The 18,267-nt window shown below is 39.5% G+C and overlaps 1 protein-coding gene across 3 annotated transcripts in view; it reads right to left on the bottom strand.

Moving 5' to 3' along the window:
• The window catches only part of LOC124386376 (connector enhancer of kinase suppressor of ras 2-like), a 103,910-nt gene that overhangs the window by 44,928 nt on the left and 40,715 nt on the right, over positions 1-18,267 (bottom strand). For all 3 annotated transcript variants that reach the window (XM_046850183.1, XM_046850185.1, XM_046850184.1), the window contains exons 2-7: positions 13,888-14,051; positions 10,410-10,612; positions 10,183-10,270; positions 9,538-9,579; positions 3,945-4,064; positions 3,669-3,728 (exon numbers count right to left, since the gene is read on the bottom strand). In XM_046850183.1, coding sequence (XP_046706139.1) covers positions 3,669-3,728; positions 3,945-4,064; positions 9,538-9,579; positions 10,183-10,270; positions 10,410-10,612; positions 13,888-14,051 — 677 coding nt within the window. The remainder of the gene's footprint in view (positions 1-3,668; positions 3,729-3,944; positions 4,065-9,537; positions 9,580-10,182; positions 10,271-10,409; positions 10,613-13,887; positions 14,052-18,267) is intronic.

Raw genomic sequence — 18,267 nt, 5'->3', positions numbered from 1 at the left:
CAGTGCCTCTGTTCCTCAAGTGCCAGTCTGGCCACGAGTAGTCGGAGTGAGTTTGTGCAAGAAGTCACAGGGGATAATTTTTTATCATTTCCTCTTTGAAACAAAATGGCAATTACTCCTACATCCAAGGTATCCACCTCTAACATAAAAGGTATGTCTGGATCTGTGATGGTCAAGATGGGGGCTTGTGAACAGGCATTTGAACTCGTAAAACACAATGTTATCACCTGGTATCCACAAAAAGTTCAAAGGCCATGGTCATGAGAGGCAAGGGGTAACGTTTGCAGATCATTATCTGGTTAAGGCCAAGATAATTGATGCAAGGACATGGAAGGTTCTGGGATCTAAGGAGCAGCCAAACAAGGACTTTGAAGCAGACAGGTGGAATGACAGGTGAGGCCACACTTGGAAATGGTGCCTATGGGTCAGTCGATAATTGGGTTATGGGGGATGAGCCAGGGGTGTCTGGCTCATCCTTAGCAAGTTTGTTTTGTAGAATTCAAGAGTTATATTTTTATTAAGGTTGTAATCTTGCATACCAGTGTTGATGTATTCATTACTAGAGACTCAAAGCACTTTTGTACGTCGCTCTGAATAAGTGTCTGCTAAATGCCACAAATGTAAATGTAAATGTAAATGTAAATGTTATGGTCCGAGTTACCAAGAGAAGTTCAGGAGGTTGATTCATGGGTGGTGTCCATGAAGTTGTTCACAGTGCCAGAGTACATCAAAGCCCAAACTGTGTGACATCTTCTCGACCACATAAGCTCAATGGAGAGGTACAGCTCGAGGATAGAGAGATCTCATCACAGCCTCCTCCCAGCTGTGATAGTTCTGTTTCCTGACAGGTGGAGCGAATGTGGTCCAGCTGACCACAATAGAGACAACGCTGTTCCCTCATGCGACGATCGTGTTTCTTTGGGTAGAGCTAAGTGTTGCTTAACTGCATGGGTTCTGGTGCGATCTGAGAGGCTCTGGAGGCTGGAGGTTGGAGGCTCTGAAATCCCTCCTGAGTGTTCCTACGGGGTGAGACTCCAGCTGGCTTTTTACAATTATACACCCGTTCATGCATACAGATGTCCAGATGTGTGGCTAAATTGATTAGAGCCTTGAGAGTATCAGGAGGATCTCAAGGAGCCAGCTAATCTTGGTTTGATGACCATGGTTTGATGATGGTTTCTGAGAAACCATTCTGAAAGCACACCTTGAGAGCTTCCTCGTTCCATTCACTTAGAGCCACCGATGTGCGGAATTGAATAGTGTCCTAGGGAACGCTGCAGTTCCCTTGACGGAGTGTGAGTAGTCCCTTGGAGGATTTAGGGCTGCTGATGGGATGATTGAAAATTCCAGCACCACCAAGTTGCCAATGTTGGGCCCTTGAGCCCTTAACCCTCAAGTGCTCAGTTGTATATATAATAAAAAAAAAGATAATTGTAAGTCTCTTTGGATCAGAGAATGTGTCAAATTTCATAAACGTAAATGCCTGGAGGAGTCGAGAGGTGGTGACTGGATTGGGACAGGAGCTGGGGCTAGCAAAAGGCTGTCACTTAGTTTCTGGACGATAGTACAGGGAGTAGTCAGAAAAAATGTATATGCTGAGCCATCACCAATTTGCCAATATGGAGAAAAGATCCTGTGTGTTCTGACTCTGCCCTCGGTCCATGGCTGGCTTGGTTTTTCATTAATGACCAGGGCCCAAACCAGGTCATCCAGTGCTACGGACTCAGGATGGACCAAACTGCAGAGAGAAGCTCTGATGTAGTGGATTTGGAGAAGTGTGAAAAAGAAACAGTGGGGTCAGTACACAAAAACCTGAGAGGCGAACACCGAGGGCAAAAGATAACAAAGTATCAAGCAACAAAATTGTTTTGGAAAAAGTTGCAACAGAAAGCAAGAAACAATAGGCACAAAACAAGGTAGCACAGTGAGGAGAAATCAAAACGGAAAACAGGTGCCAGGAGAAAAACAAACTCACTTAGACTTAGTACATAAAAAGAAAAGTAAGGCAATATTCTTTAAAAAAATAAATAAATAACATAAACAAAAACGTTTTGTTAATTAGTTTGACACATATTTATAAAACCTGTAAAATACCAGTGGTTATTTAATAGAGTTTGAAGGATGGTGGTCTGGTTACATCCTAAGCCTAAGACCTGATGTGTACCCAGTGTTTGTTCACTAACATGCAGTATATTCCTGCTTGCTATAGATATATTCATGATCTTGATTATTGTTCCTGCATAAACAAGGGGACACCAGTCCAGAAAATTGGCCAGCTTCTGTCCTTCAAGAAAATCTGCCTGGGGAATTTAATTCATACTGGAGAGAGAGAGAGAGCTTAGAGAGATGTTTCAGGAGAGCTGGATCCGGTGGAGGTGTGGCTGTTGTAGAAACATCTGAAGCACCTTTCTGTTCTCAACCAGCAACAAAATTGATTGACTCATACTGGTGCTAGTCTTCATAGTGTAGCCCAAGAAAGGCTTGATGATCTGCTGGGGCCACTATAGGACATAACAAACTTATGGTGTCTGGTACATTTTCCAAGATTTTACTATCATACTCTCCTGGCATGTGAACACGTGGAAAATTAAAGTAGTCAGAAATTGATGCAAAAGAGTGTATTGAACTTGTCTCAACCTAGATAATTTAGCAATACCATTAGATTTTAAAGATATGCCTTTAGAGGCTTTGAAATATTTGAGATATAGCACAAAGTTATAACCTCCAAATTAGCCCCAAATTTGACTTAATGGTGGCGCTAAAGCCTAATTTGATCACAATGTTCCTTAGACCCTTTCCAATCAGGGTGGCAAATTACACAACTTATTTTTCAATTACACAACTGCCATAGGATACTCAGCCAGAAGAAATAGAAGATAACAGCACAACAAAAATAATAATAAAAAACAAAAATAGGCTGTCTATGCACGTTCTATGCTTGTCCCCCCTGATAAAGACAAATGCTAATAACACTGAATAACCGCAGTAAAAACATTTTTTTTAAAGCTTTACTACTGCTTACTTGATGTATTTAAAGATATTTAATGCCTTTTGTTTGTTTATCATAATAATAAATATGTTTTCTGTACCAATGTAGCCAGTGGTTATTTAATGTATGTCTGAGGTCCTTCACTAAGTCAGGTTGGGAAAAAAAACACTAAATCCGTGTTTGTGTTGTGAATTTGCTTACAATGGCACAGTTGGAAGTGTTACCATTCAATAATTCCATGGTCCAGCGTTTAGTTCTATATACTATATGGAAGTTTGCATGTCTTCCCTGGGGTCTCTGATTTTCTCAAACTATTCATAAGCATGCAGGCAAGCAGATAAATTGCCTAAATGGTTGTTAAATATGTTTTGGATCTCTGCCAAAGTTACTGAATTAACAAATATTAGAAAAAATATATTATTATTATTATTATTATTATTATTATTATTATTATTATTTGGAAAAGCTTGCCACCATCTTTACAAAAAGCTGCACTGCAAACAAAAAGATGCAATCCTTCAAGAGTTCCAGCATAATTCTCTAAGCCCTATAGCTATTTTGTGATTTTTGTCTCTTCATGCATTTTTGTGCAGGCTATATAAATTTTATACTGAGCTGACTCCAGAGCAATGTAATCAGCAGCTAATTCTTGTCCTTTCTTCTCACCTAGGACACTTACGTTTTCTGTCATACCTGTGATCACATGAAGCCCATCATATGTTGACTTGATGTACATTCCCTTGAAATAGGAAAGGTGAGAGTCATGTTAGCACAGTAAGGTACACTGTATAAAGTACAAAATAATTGCTATGATATGGTGTATACTACTATGAATGCCTTTAATGCTTTTCATACTTTTAGACTCCTCTCAAAGCTGTATTTGACACACTCTGAGAGGTGGACAAAGATGAGAGTAATTGTGAACATTTCATTGTTTAATTCTGAACACACATACCAGGCCTTCACTGGGCATGATGTTGGTAAGGTGGACAACTTCCAAATGAGCTGATTGAGACACAAGTGAGTCTGAAGACAGTGATATGATGTGGTCACATATTCCAGACAATGTTTTGCACTGCCAGAATTAGGAGGAGAAAAAAAAGCATGAATGACATATATTCATCAAATATTGGGAAAACACCTGTACATCTACACATTCATGCAATTATCTTATTTGCCAATCATGGGGTATTGGGGCAATTTATATAACCATGCAGATAGTCCAAGAGCTTTGAAAAAAATGTGAGCTCAGTGGTTTTGATTGTGACATGATTGATCGGGCCAGATTTAAGTATTTCTGTTTGCTGGTCTCTTGGAATGTACATGCACAACAGTATATAGAGTTTACTCAGTTCAGGTAAAGTAAAGGCTGCACTGGGCTTAGGCCCACCAATATTGAATATGTCTGGAAAAAATTTAACCTGATTAGAAGAAACATAAATATCCAATGCCACTGAGGCATACAGACAATAGCATAAGAATTTGGCTTCAGCAGCATGAGTCCATGAACCTAACCATCATTGGGTCAACAGTCCAGGCTGTTGAAGGTGATGTTCTTGTGTTTTTTATTTTTCTTTACTTGGCCTGTTAATACCAAACAGATTTTGCTTGATTGTTACAGCCTACTGGGGCAGTGAATATGTGAATCCTTTCATGGCCACAGTTCCCTCATGATAATGCACCATGTTACAAAGCAAATGTTTCTCTAACTCTTTTCATGAACATGACAATGAGTTTGATGGTCTTCACTAGCCATTCTAGTTATATAATCAAATAACTTTCTGAGAGAATAAAATAAGAATTATAGCATGAAGTGCATCTGAAAAATCTCCATAAATTGCATAATGCAATCATATCAGCATGGACCAGCATCCATGAATAGACAAGTAATGGGCAAGAAATGCCTGTGGTATTCATGCTACCAAAGAAAGAAATTCAAGCCGTTTTAAAAGCAAAGGAAGACCCTTCTTAAAATTAGTGTAGTGTTTTTAATAAAGTGCTTGGTAAATGTAGAGTTAAAGAAAAAAAATTAGAACATGGCTCAGAATTAAATAAACCTATTGTGATCTGCAAGATCCAGTTCTGTGCAGACTGCCTTAATCTGTAGAGAGCTTTACAAAAATATGCATTAAAATACATTTTCAATAAACTGCAAGAAAATGCGAATTGAAAGGCTTTTTGCTCAAACATTTAAAAAAAAATTTATTTAAGTTAAAAGGAATTTGACAGTTCTTGGGTTGCACAAAGCATTGTAGTCCCGCAGCAATCTATGGTTTGGAGTCAGAAGGAAGCAGAATTCACCATGCTTTCTGATTGAGAGGGAAGATATACTTTCTCATTCGCAGTGACACTAGCCAATTATGCTTCAGCTGTGAGCACATTTTAATGGAAAAAGGCAGATGAACATTAAATTTTAAAGATATACAGTATTTTTTTATTGAATAATGCAGACAATATTTTTATATACTTGTCTAGTTCAGCAGTTAAAATGCCTGCACACTGCTTGCTTTTGACATAGAACTATAATCTATGAGTTATGCTTTTCCTGCTCTACACCGATCAGGCATAACATTATGGCATTATAAGATTATGACCTTCACAACCCAGCCATTAGGGTTGCACAAGCCAGTGCACTCTTAGTGCCCAAGCCCGGATAAATGGGAAGGGTTGCGTTAGGAAGGGCATCCAGCGTAAAATGTGGCAAATCAAATATGCAGATCACAAAAGCAAAATTCATACCGGATCGGTCGAGGCCTGGGTTACCAATGACCGCCACAGGTATCGTTAGCCAACAGGGTACTGGTGGAAATTGGGCTACTGTTGGCCAAAGGAGGAGAAGGAGAGGAGGAAGACGTCTACAGAGACGGCATGTAGGAGAGTGAAGGCTCAGGTTGGTACTTTAAATGTTGGTACTATGACTGGTAAAGCGAGAGAAATAGCTGATATGATGAAGAGGAGAAAGATAGATATGTTGTGTGTTTAGAAGACTAAGTGGAAAGGGATCAAGGCCCGGAACATTGAAGGTGGGTTAAAACTGTTCTTTCATGGTGTGGATGAAAGAGAAATGGTTTAGGGGTGATCCTGAAGGAAGAGTACAGTAAGAGTGTAGTGGAGGCAAAGAGAGTTTCTGATAGGGTGATAAACGTGAAGCTGGAAGTTGAAGGGGTGATGATAAATGTCATCAGTGCGTATGCTCCACAAGTGGGCTGTGAAATGAGGAGGAGAAGGAAAAATTCTGGAGTGAGTTAGATGAAGTGGTAGAAGGTATACCTATGTACAATTGGTGATTGGGGCAGATTTAAATGGGCATGTAGGTGAAGGGAACAGAGGTGATGAAGAGGAGATGGGTGGGTATGGCCTTAAGGAGAGGAATGTAGAAGGGCAGATGGTGGTAGATTTTGCTAAAAGGATGGAAATGGCAGTGGTGAACACTTATTTTAAGAAAAAGGAGGAGCATAGGGTGACGTATAAGAGTGGAGGAAGGTGCATACAGGTGTACTATGTTCTATGTAGGAGATGCAACCTGAATGAGATTGGAGACTGTAAGGTGTTGGCAAGGGACAGTTAGACAGCATCGGATGGTGGTCTGTAGGATGGTGTTGGAGGTGAAGAAGAAAAGGAGGAGTGTGAGGACTGAAAGAAGAATAAGATGGAACCTGAAGGAGGAAGACTGTAGTATGAGATTCAAAGAAGAGGTCAGACAGGGGCTCGGTGGTGGTGAGGAGGTGCTGGATGGTTGGGAAACTACTGTAGAAGTGATAAGGGAGGCAACTAGAAAGGTACTTGGTGTGACATCTGGAAATAGGACAAAGATCTGAGGTGGTGGAATGAGAAAGTGCAGGAGAGCATAAGAAGAAAGAGTTTGGCAAAACAGAATTGACAGAGTGATAAGAAAAGTAGGCATGAGTACAAGTAGATGCAGCAGTAGGTAAAGAGGGATATGGCGGAAGCCAAGTAAAAGCCATACGAGGAACTGTATGAGAAGTTGGACACTAAGGAAGGAGACAAGGATTTGTAACGATTGGCCAGGCAGAGGGACTGAGCTGGGAAAGGATGTGCTGCAAGATATGGCAATAAAGGATGCTGATGGAAATGTGTTGACTAGTGAGGAGAGTGTGTTGAGAAGATGGAGGGAGTATTTTGAGCAGCTGATGAATGTGGAAAATGAGAGAGAGAGAAGGTTGAATGATGTGGAGATGGATGGAAGTGGATAGGATTATTAAGGAGAAAGTGAGAGCGGCAATTAAGAGGATGAAGAGTGGAAAGTGTGTTGGACCAGATGACATACCGGTAGAAGCATGGAGATGTTTAGGAGAGATGGCAGTGGAGTTTTTAACAAGATTGTTTAACAGGATTTTGGAAGGTGAGAGGATGCATGAGGAACGGAGAAGGAGTGTGCTGGTACCGATCTTTAAGAATGACATAGATGTGCAGACCTGCAGTAACTACAGGGGAATTAAGTTGATCAGTCACTCCATGAAGTTATGGGAAAGAGTAGTGGAAGCCAGGCTTAGAGAAGAGGTGACCATCTGTGAGCAACACAGGGCACCACAGACGCATTATTTGCTTCGAGAATGTTGATGGAGAAGTGTAGAGAACGTCAAAAGGAGTTGCATTGTGTGTTTGTGGATTTAGAGCAAGTGTGCGACAGAGTGCTGAGAGAGGAGTTGTTGTATTGTATGAGGAAGTCAGGTGTGTCAGATAAGTATGTTAGGGTGGTGCAGGACATGTATGAGGACACTGTGACAGCAGTAAAGTGTGCAGTAGGAACGACAGACTGGTTCAAGTTGGAGGTTGGACTGGATCAAGGATCGGCTCTGAGCCCTTTCCTGTTTGCAGTGGTGATGGACAGGTTGATGGACAAGGTCAGACAGGAGTTTCCATGGACTATGATGTTTGCGGATGATATTGTTATTTGTTGTGAGAGTAGGGAGCAGGTTAAGAAGAGCCTGGAGAGGTGGAGGTATGTGCTGGAGAGAAGAGGAATAAAAGTCAGTAGGAGTAAGACAGAGTACGTGTGTGAATGAGAGGGAGGGCAGTGGAGGGGTGCGGTTGCTGGTAGAAGAGGTGGAGAAGGTGGAGGAGTTCAGGTACCTAGGGTCAACAGTGCAAAGTAGTGGAGAGTTTGTTAGAGAAGTGAAGAAAAGATTGCAGGCAGGGTGAAGTGGGTGGAGAAGAGTGGCAGGAGTGATTTGTGATAGAAGGGTATCTGCAAGAGTGAAAGGGAAAGTTTATAGGACTGTGGTGAGACCTGCAATGTTGTATGGTTTAGAGATAGTGGCATTGAGTAAAAGACAGGAGGTTAGCAGAACTGAAGATGTTGAGGTTTTCGTTGGGAGTGACGAGGATGGACAGGATTAGGAATGAGTTTATAAGATGGACAGCTCAAGTAGGACATTTTGGAGACAAGGTGAGGGAGGCAAGATTGAGATGGCTTGGACATGTGCAGAGCAGGGACATGTGGTATATTGAGTATAAAGCCACCAGGAAAGAGGAACAGAGGAAGGCCAAGAAGGCAGTTTATGGATGTGGTGAGGGAAGACATGCAGGTAGTTGGGTTGAAAGAGGCAGATGTAGAGGACAGGGGGGTATGGAGGCGGATGATCCACTGTGGCGACCCCTAATGGGAGAAGCCGAAAGAAAAAGAAGAAGATTATGACCTTCACAATGTGGCACTTGTTATTGGGTGGGATATACTTGGCAGCAAGTAAACATTTGTCCTCAAATATGCTGTGTTAGAAGCTGGTAAAATGGGAAAGCTTAAGGATTTGAGTGAGTTTGTGTCAGAGCATCTCTAAAAGTGCAACACTTGTGGGGTGTTTATGGTCTGCAGTGGTCAGTATCTATATAAAGTGGTCCAATGAAGAAACAGTAGTGAAATGGCAGGGTCATGGGTAGCCAAGGCTCATTTATGCACGTGGGGAGAGGCTGACCTGTGTGGTCTAATCAAACAGACTAGCTACTGTAGCTCAAATTGCTGAAGAAGGTAATGGCGGTATGTTCGATGGGTCAGGACAGTTTTTTCAGCAAAAGGGGGGCCAACAATATATTTGGCAGATAGTCATAATGTTTTGCCTGATCAGTGGCCATAAATAGTTATGGTATAGTTAAGCCTGTTCATAAAGTGACCAGATGATTGGAGGAGGAGTGGCAATGACAGCAATGAGGTCAAAAAAGGAGCAACAATTGAGGGGTGATGACAATGTGGATGCAAATGCAGAACTGTATTTTCGAAAACAAGAAATAACCAAACACTGGGGAGGAAAAACAAAAGGGAACAAGCACAACAGATGATCCAATATGAGATGAGAACCAATAAACATACAGATAGAGTTTCCACTGAGCCATACAAGTATACATAGGTCAGAGATCATATAGGATTGAAATGTACTTTTGAAAAGATGCAATTCAAGTAACTGGGTCTTCACTGAAAAGGGGTCAAGTTTGAGCTGGCTTTTCCCCACATTTATACACAAACACAGGCATCAAATCACAGATAAGTATAAGAAATGTGAAAGGACTATGTTAAAGATACAGTATGAGCTCACCACATGAAGGATCTTGTTTTCAGTCTCAAATACTGTGCAATCCTGTAGAAACAAAGACAGAAGAGAGTAAAAAACAACAAAAGAAATCGCACACTGTTTTTCACAGCCATTTCATTAAGATGTCTGAAGTCACAACAAAGAAATATAGCTAGCGACCTAAAGCGTCGATTTGGGAAATGTATTTTTTTGCAGTACATAACTATTGCAACTCTTTGCCATTTATGAACACCTTTTTATAGAATTTAGATTTAAATGTTATCTCCAAACACACACAACTCTCTAAAAGCCCCCTGTGAGGTGTCTCAGATGTAAGACCACCCACAGCTGTCCCCCTTTAGCAGTTAGCAAGAGAAAGCCAAGTTATGTAAACGGCTTTACCTCCAATACCTCCAACTTCTAAAATTACAAATATTCATGGATTTCACTAAAACTTGTTTAGAGAAATCCTGATATTTTATGAATACAAAGTAATTGATACCCTTGACCAAATTTGAGCTCTCTTTGCTCAAATAAATCTCCTTCAACACAAAAAAAAAAACATCCCTATTAGCAGCATTTTTTTTTTTTTTTAAGCTTTTTGAAATTCTAGATATGAACATAAAATGTGCTTGCATTTAAAAGTAATGAAATTCGTAAGATACCTACTTGTTGGACAATTGTGGTTAACTCCAAGCACAACTGAACAATATTGTTTTTCAGCAATGAGTACTCTGTCACATTGACAAAAGGTGACCTGCAAGGCAAAACAGTAGTGCAGAAAAGATAGCTTTCACTGCTCACTAAGTAATCTTGCAAAATATTATAATACAAATTCATTACTTCATTTTAAAAATACTGTGGAGTTCTATTAGTGCAAGAAGCTATCTTTGTACCTATCAAGCCAGGCTAACAAGGTTTTTGCAGCTCCTATTAGGTCTACTACTGAGGTGAGGAAGTCATTCGGCAAACGTCGTGAGGCCCTTCCATCATAGTGACCTCCTCTGCGTCGACTGATGATGTAGATTTGCAGGTTCTTTGCTGAGGCACTTAACTTGTGGGATAGTGTCCGCAGGTTTTCTGTTTCTAACCCATAGTTCTATAATGAAGAGCAAATATTCTATATCAAGAGCAAAAAAATATAGAATTTAAAGAAACAACTCTTAAAGGAAAAATTATTAAATTATGTTTTCTTATTCTGATGATAGCTCATCAGTGGAAGTGATATGAGAATACTTGAAAAGGACATACATTTTAATTCAGGGCCCTACACACAGGTTCTTTATGTTTTGGCTTGCATTTTCTATTATGGCCACTATATTTCCCCTGTTGAAATTTTCTTTACCTTTACTCCAGCCCTGTGGACATTGTTGGTGATGGTCCACTGTTCTATAAAAAAACCAACAGTATTTAGTTCTCAAAGCTAATTTGTTCTTAAAAAAAATATTTTTTTGTTATCATGCCCTAATGAAAGATAGTGAGATACTGTAGCACAGCTGTCAGTGGCAGGTCATCTCAATTTCATACACTTTAAAGTTTGTGAGGCTGTGCACTATACTGCCAACTAATTTTTCACCTTTAGTTCACTCTGTTGTTCAAAGCATTTTATAATCCAATGTAATCCATGTGTACATGGTGTTTCCCATGGAGGAATTATGTGCTCTAATATATGATGTCTGATGAAAACTTCAGTGCTGGTACAAAATTATCCTCTTAGGTCTGTAGTTACAGGATTCAGTCACAGTCTGGCTTGATATTAATTCTGACTGGATTTTGTTCTACTTCCCTGTCTCTGCTACATGTCACTAAGGCCAGGTGTCACATCTTTGCCTTCATTCTAGTAAGGAGCTGAGCTGCAGGAAAGGCAATTAATGTAGGTTTAGGAAGGTCTGAATTAAGCATGGTATGAATGGATGCTAATCCAATTAATGCATGCAAAGCCTAGATAACAGGCATTCTCTCCATCACTTCACCCACACACTACCTCACAGGAGGATGAATGGCTAGCAAACTATTGAGCTGAAATTGCAGTAACAGTTCCTCAAGAGGCAATACACAACACTGTTTCCTGTTGAATAACTGATTTTGATGCTTAATGCATTTTCTCTGCATTTGTCATCTTATTTGTGGTGTTAAACCGATCATTTGACAGCTGCCAGTTTTTAATAAATGGTTCAACTTGATTACTTCGATTGTTAATAAGTATGTGCTTATATCCACCTGTCACAAATTGTGACAGAATAATGTTATAATTTAACAATTCAAGGATACCTGTCTTAAATCTTCCATGTACTGATGCAGCAAATAGGTCTAATTTATCAGTCATTTAATAAATTGTGTAAATTTTTGTGTAAGCAGAATTACACAAACTTCTGCCGATTTAAAAAAGTTTCAGGTGTTGCTTCGTGCACACCCTAAGAGCATTCAAACTTGTTCAAAGTTTAAAGCAAATATGTCAATCACTGCAAATTGAAAAAATAAGTTTTCTAAATAAATTAAGCAGATGCCTGAATTGCTTGTGTTTGTGCTGATGTGCTATAACTGTGTCCTTACCAAAACTTTCATATAGACTTGGAGTATAAATGCATTCTGATATTGTAAAGAATGCATTAATCTGTATCCTAATGAACCAGTATTAAAATGTATTTATTGGTAGAGACTTCACAGCACTTTGTAATTTATTTTGGATTTAACTTACAAAGTGTATTATTTTGGATACAGGCATCTTCCAAATGCCATAAATGTAAATTTAATGAGAGGAATTTGGTTTGCAGCACACTAGGACATGCTTTGTTAACCACATGATTACCTGTTCAATGCGTTAAACAGCACAAAAAGATGTCATGACAGGCAGGTTTGGCTTATAAGCAAGCTTTTATCTTTCTGAAGAAAATTATATTCATACATGCAACATGCTATCCCTACTAATTATATCAATTCTGGTTACATCTACCATATGCTCAGACCAACTGCTCCTACTTTTACTGTCTACTCTAAAAGTATTGTAAAGCAAAGCCAGTTTTTTAATTGATTCGTTTTTTTTCTGCAATATGTTGACAAAATGACAAAAATGGGATGAAACATTTATTATTCCTGGTATGTACATCTAGATGTGTTAAAGAGTTTGGAAGATGCCACATTTTGTTTGAACCCACCATTGATCAAAAACATGTGACTGACAGGTATATCTTCTTGCCCAAGTATACCCTGTTTGACTAATTGTGTAAACACTGGTTTGAGCCCTGGGTTTCACATAGGAATATTGCAAATGTTGTTAAAAAAAAGGTTAAACTAACATGAAGACCAGAAAGAAAAAGCAAGCTATTTAGAAGCGGAGGAAATAAGGAAAATTAAACAGAGCCATTGCAGAAGCATTGCATTTAAACAAAAAAAACAATTTTGAAAAGTTCTAAAAAAAGAGAAATGGTGCACTAACAACTAGCACCGAACAATTCAGTCACAAAAACATACAGAAATCTTGTGAGAGCTTGAAGAAAAACCACAAATCAAGAGATAAATTATAATGAACACTTCTGAAATATAGAGGCCATACCACAAATGCAAAATATCACAGTGATATTCTACCATTAAAGAATTTGTTGTTTGTTTTCACTTTGATCAATTTTGCACCGCACTGAAACGTTGTCTTTACTCTCGTTTTTCAAAACTTGGGCCATATGTAACTTATTAAACATGTGCCGTTTAGACCATTCATAACATTTAAGCACTGTTTGGTTTTTTGTATCATTGTTTGGTTACTGTAATTTAATACACTTTTCCATAGACCAGTTTGTCATACTATTATGGTCTATTATAGAACTTTCAGCTTTTTCTAATGTGAAGTGTTTTGGCTTTCCTAAAATTATTTTTCAAATTGCCATTAGTCACAATTTAGTATAAAGATGCAAATAAACCTTTAATGCAAAAATTGTAATAGGTCTACTGTGAAATTATTATATTAATAATAAATAATATTAATGATGATAATAAAAAGGCAATTTAATGTGATATTTGGTGTTATGCACATTTTGCCCAGCACAACCCTGCTCTCTCCTGCTTAACACCATGGCAATAGAAAAAATGACAGCAATGTGTTCACCATAAAATAATTTGTTATGATATCAGTGGAAAGAAATCAGTATTGCATGCCTTGTCCCAGTACTATGTGGATTTTTAACAAACCATTTAAAAGATATCAATATATGAATATCATTTCTCATATCTTGTGAATCCTTGTGGTCAATAATTACATTATTTAATAAGAATACATCTATCAACATTATATGCAACAACTTCAAATGGAAGCATGTTTATAAAACTAATGAATCAAATGTAATGACTTTATGTGCTAATTAGGAATAAAGAGTACCATACCAGTGCACTCAATAGATCCACAGCCTCAAGTATAAGTTCTTGATGGCCAATACGTGTGACACCAAGCTCTTCTAGTTCCTGGTGTGTGATATGGAGGAGTTGTTCACCACATATCTTCTCCCTTTCAAAGTTCTTAATGTACTGTTGGAGGCAGTCATCCAAGCCTGTTGAGCACAACACATTAAAAAAGGCATCAGGATTTATTCTAGTAAAAATAATACATATGTAATCCTCAGGTTTTTATGAAACAAGCATAGATTTATACTGGGAGAGGTCAGAATTTAAGTTCCCAAGTATCTTAACAAGAAAAATTCTATATTATAGTCCTATATTTAGGAGAATTTTGTGCATATAGTATTTTGCCCAAAAAGCAGTCCTAGATCACAATTACTTCACCTTCTTATTTTTTTCAATGGCTGCCTCTCCATACTTTTGGGACTCTTAATGTTCCTCCATTGCACACATATACTTAAACAGACACATTAAACATAAACAGTCTGTGTGTCATTCCTATGCCTTCCTTCTCCCGGCCTCGCCCTCCATTCACATACCGGCACTCGGCCACAGCCTGAATTTTACAAATACAGTGGAACCCGGTTATCTCGCCCTCGGTTACCTCGACAACCCTATTAAGTCGACGTTTTTGAAGTGGAACCGCCAAATTCTCGCTTTTTCTAAGCATTTTTTTTGGTTATGTCGCCGAACCCTAATATCTCGAGCACAAGGGGGGGAAAATTTGCCATTTAACGTCGGTTAAGAACTCGCGAAAGTGGCAGAAAAATCAAGGCTTACAGCTGCTACAGGTGTTGTATTGTATACTGGTGAATCTCTGCTGTTAGTTAGTGCACATTTGCCTTTTGTTGTTAAATGGATTGGAATCCGCATTGCGCTTTGGGAAGAAAAGAGCAGCCGTTGAGAGAGTGCCGGTGGGAAGGCACGTACCGGGATACGCATGCGCGATAACAACGACCGCCGTGAACCAACATATACCAACAATAACGGACAGTGAGAGTGTGGAAGTTTAAATAGGAGCTGGTGATGATGATAAACGAGCACCATATGTGCGCGATTGAAGCCGAGAGCTTCAGAGAAAGCAGGCGAGAAAGCACCTGACACGCTGAAGGGGGCCGAAGGGGGTGTGGCAGGTGGATTCCTGACAGATAAACATGTACTGTATGTATTTTTATAGCATGCCTTCATCAAACAAATCGCAGCAACGCTGTTGTGTAAAAAAAAACCTTTAAAAACACGTGCATGCACATTCTCATTTATTAACGCACATCATGTACATAAAGAAATTTCAAGCACGTTAATATACTGCCACCATTTTGATTTTCATTTATCTTGATCATCGGTTACCTCGATGCTTTTTGGCGACCCCCTAGGACATCGACATAACCGGGTTCCACTGTATTTTTATTTTTAACATAAATAAGCCGCACCTGTCTATAAGCAGCAGGTGTCTACACTAATGTACTTTACACAGGCTTTAACAAAAGACACGTTACACACGGTGAAACGGCTGAAATATGTTGCGATTCCTTTATGAGCATAGCGGTATTTTGGGAATAGCATGCCACTGCATTTTACCGCTATTACTGCATGTGTGGAGACTGAGGAATATGTCCTTATTATTTTCTGATGCTGATTTCTATGTTTCTTTGACTAACCCGTAACGTTGTTGGCAAGAAAAATTAAAAAGCACGAGTTTTGGAAACCTGTCTGTGCTTATATGATTTCTGTTGCAACTGGAGTTATCCCTTCACCCTGACTCAACGCGTTACAATGGCTTGTATCTAAACATTAGCTGACCAAGTAAGTCATTGTTCACTGTCTTTCTCCTTCCTTTCACAACTATTTCTCTCGGGAGTTTATCTTTTGGCATCGTCGTGTGTTTAAAAAAAATGTTTTTTCTCCCGAAGCCGTGCAGCTCAGAACACAGGTGAGGTGCGTTTTTTTGTTTCCGTTCAGAAATTTCATTGGTCTAATTTTATGTCGCTCAGTTTTTTGGCTTGAAGTTTGTGAAACCAGGAAAAACCCAGGAAAAATTCATAAATTAGCCGCTTCGTTTTTTAAGCCGCGGGGTTCAAAGCGTGGGAAAAAAGTAGCGGCTTATAGTCCGAAAAATACGGTAGTCAAACAGAGATACTAATTTTTCAAAATGTTTGTTGATGTAAGACCGTCTGTATTTTAAATGTATATCTGAAGATAAAAAGAGAGAAAACTAAGAGTTAAATCCAGATTGTGAAGCCTGTGAGCTATTGTGTTGCTGTTCACACTATTACTGGGCCCTGCTTGGGTGGTACATCTGAGCAGAGGACTTGTTCCAGATAGTATGTTTTTTAGGCAGCTCCAGATCCCCAGGGTTATTCTGGAGCCTGTTCAAGCCAAAGACTCAGTATGTGCTCAGAAGGCCATGCCACCAGCTTACATGTAGGACAATGCCCTTCAGGTCTAAAAGTTACTCCACTTACTTGAATTGCCAATATGCTTTACCAGTGTTGTCATGCTTTGCTAACCATGTATTAGCATCTGACTTGGCCTGCAACCTTACAGAGCTCCAGCTACCAGTTCTTAAAGTGAGTATGCATTGAAAAATAGGATCTAAAATAGGATCTATTTAAAATGCTATAAAATAACTATTATTGTTCAAAATTAGTCTTTTACATGAATAAAGTGGATCCAAAACCAACCAGATTAAATTACACATTATATTTGATTTGCTGCCACAAGGTGCAAATGTAAATGTTGCACATGGGGCTGGACGCCGCGTCTGTACGTGCTGCTTCTGGGAGTTCTGGAGAGTTTGCCGGGACGGATTTCATCTCCTCCTGGTGGCTCCAATGTGGCTGTGGCCCTTGAGGGGGGCTCCTAGGTTTTGGCCTCTCCACCAAAGTAGTAGAGACCATGCTTCACTCTAGAGCTCCCTCCATGAGGAGGTTGTATGCCGCCAGATGGCGTCTGTTCTGCTTGTGGTGTGATCACCACCAGCTGGATCCAGTCCACTGCCCAGTTGGCTCAGTGCTGGATTTCCTCCAAGGACAGTTCACGAAAGGGTTGGCTCCGTCCACCCTGAAAGTCTATGCGGCCGCCATTTTGGCGTATCACACGCACTTGGCGCTGAGACCCTCTTTTTTTGATGCATTTTCTTTGCAGCACCAAGAGACTTAGGCCCCTGGGGTGACCTAGAGTGCCTGGATGGGGCCTGGCTGTCATTTTAGGGGCTCTCTCTGAGCCCCCTTTGAGCCTTCTGCATTCTTGTTGGCCATTTGCTCTGTTAAGAGAGTAGGAGATCTACAGGCCCTTTTTGTGGCCCCCTCCTTCCTGCCATCTTTATAATTATAAATCACATCTTTGTAATTATAATCACAAGCTCACCCGAAACAACACAAAAGTGTTCTACTGTGTTTCTCTTTCCCTCGCTGCTTTGTTTAAGTTCCAGAGACTTATTTGTGTGAAAATTTTGGTACAAAATATGTAAACAGCCCATCTGACAACAACATTCTGATGTTTAAATTGAATGTCACCTCAAGCTCTTGACCTGTATATGCATATGATATTTATGTTAGACATAGATTCTGTTACTAATATGGTATCCTATGATTAATTACACATAAACTGTCCAAATTAGTGGCCAATGCTGTGTTACTTGTTTGCAATTGTCAAGGATTTAATTATTTAGAATGTAGAATTAAATGGTTAGGTTAAAGAAGCTCACATTTGTTGAAGTTGGATCATATTGAAATTGCGGATGTGTTGAAACAGGAACACAAGGACAAATTCTGAACAAAGGTGTGTTAAAATAATATGAATTTAAGGCAAAAAAGCATTGGTGTTGTACAAGCAAATTTCCGGACTATAAAGCGCACCGTTATATAAGCACTGAATTTTACAAATATTTTAATTTTTAACATAAATAAGCCGTTGTCTACACTGAAACTAATGAACTTTACACAGGCTTTACCGAAAGAGAGTGTCTGTTACACGGTGTAACGGGTGAAATATGTTGTGGCTCCTTTAAGAGCAGAGCGGCATTTTGGGAATAGCACGTCACTGCATTCTTCTGGTATTACTTTGTGTGTGTGCGTGTGAGACTGGGGATTATGTGCTCATTATTTTCTGATGCTCATTTCTAAGTTTCTTTGACTAACCCATAACGCTGTTGCCAAGAAAAATAAAAAAGCACACGTTTTGGAAACCTGTCTGTGCTTATAAGATTTCATTTGCAACTGCAGTTAGCGAGCTCTCCATTCACCCAGACTCAACGTGCTACAACGGCTTGTATCTAAACAGTAGCCGACCAAGAAAGTCATTGTTCACTGTCTTTCTCCTTCCTTTCACAACTACTGTATTTCTCTCTGGAGTTTATCTTTTGGCATC

The sequence above is a fragment of the Silurus meridionalis genome, chromosome 5 (genome assembly GCF_014805685.1).
Source record: "Silurus meridionalis isolate SWU-2019-XX chromosome 5, ASM1480568v1, whole genome shotgun sequence".
In the NCBI taxonomy this organism is placed as follows: domain Eukaryota; kingdom Metazoa; phylum Chordata; class Actinopteri; order Siluriformes; family Siluridae; genus Silurus; species Silurus meridionalis.
This window is presented reverse-complemented; position numbering and strand designations above follow the sequence as displayed.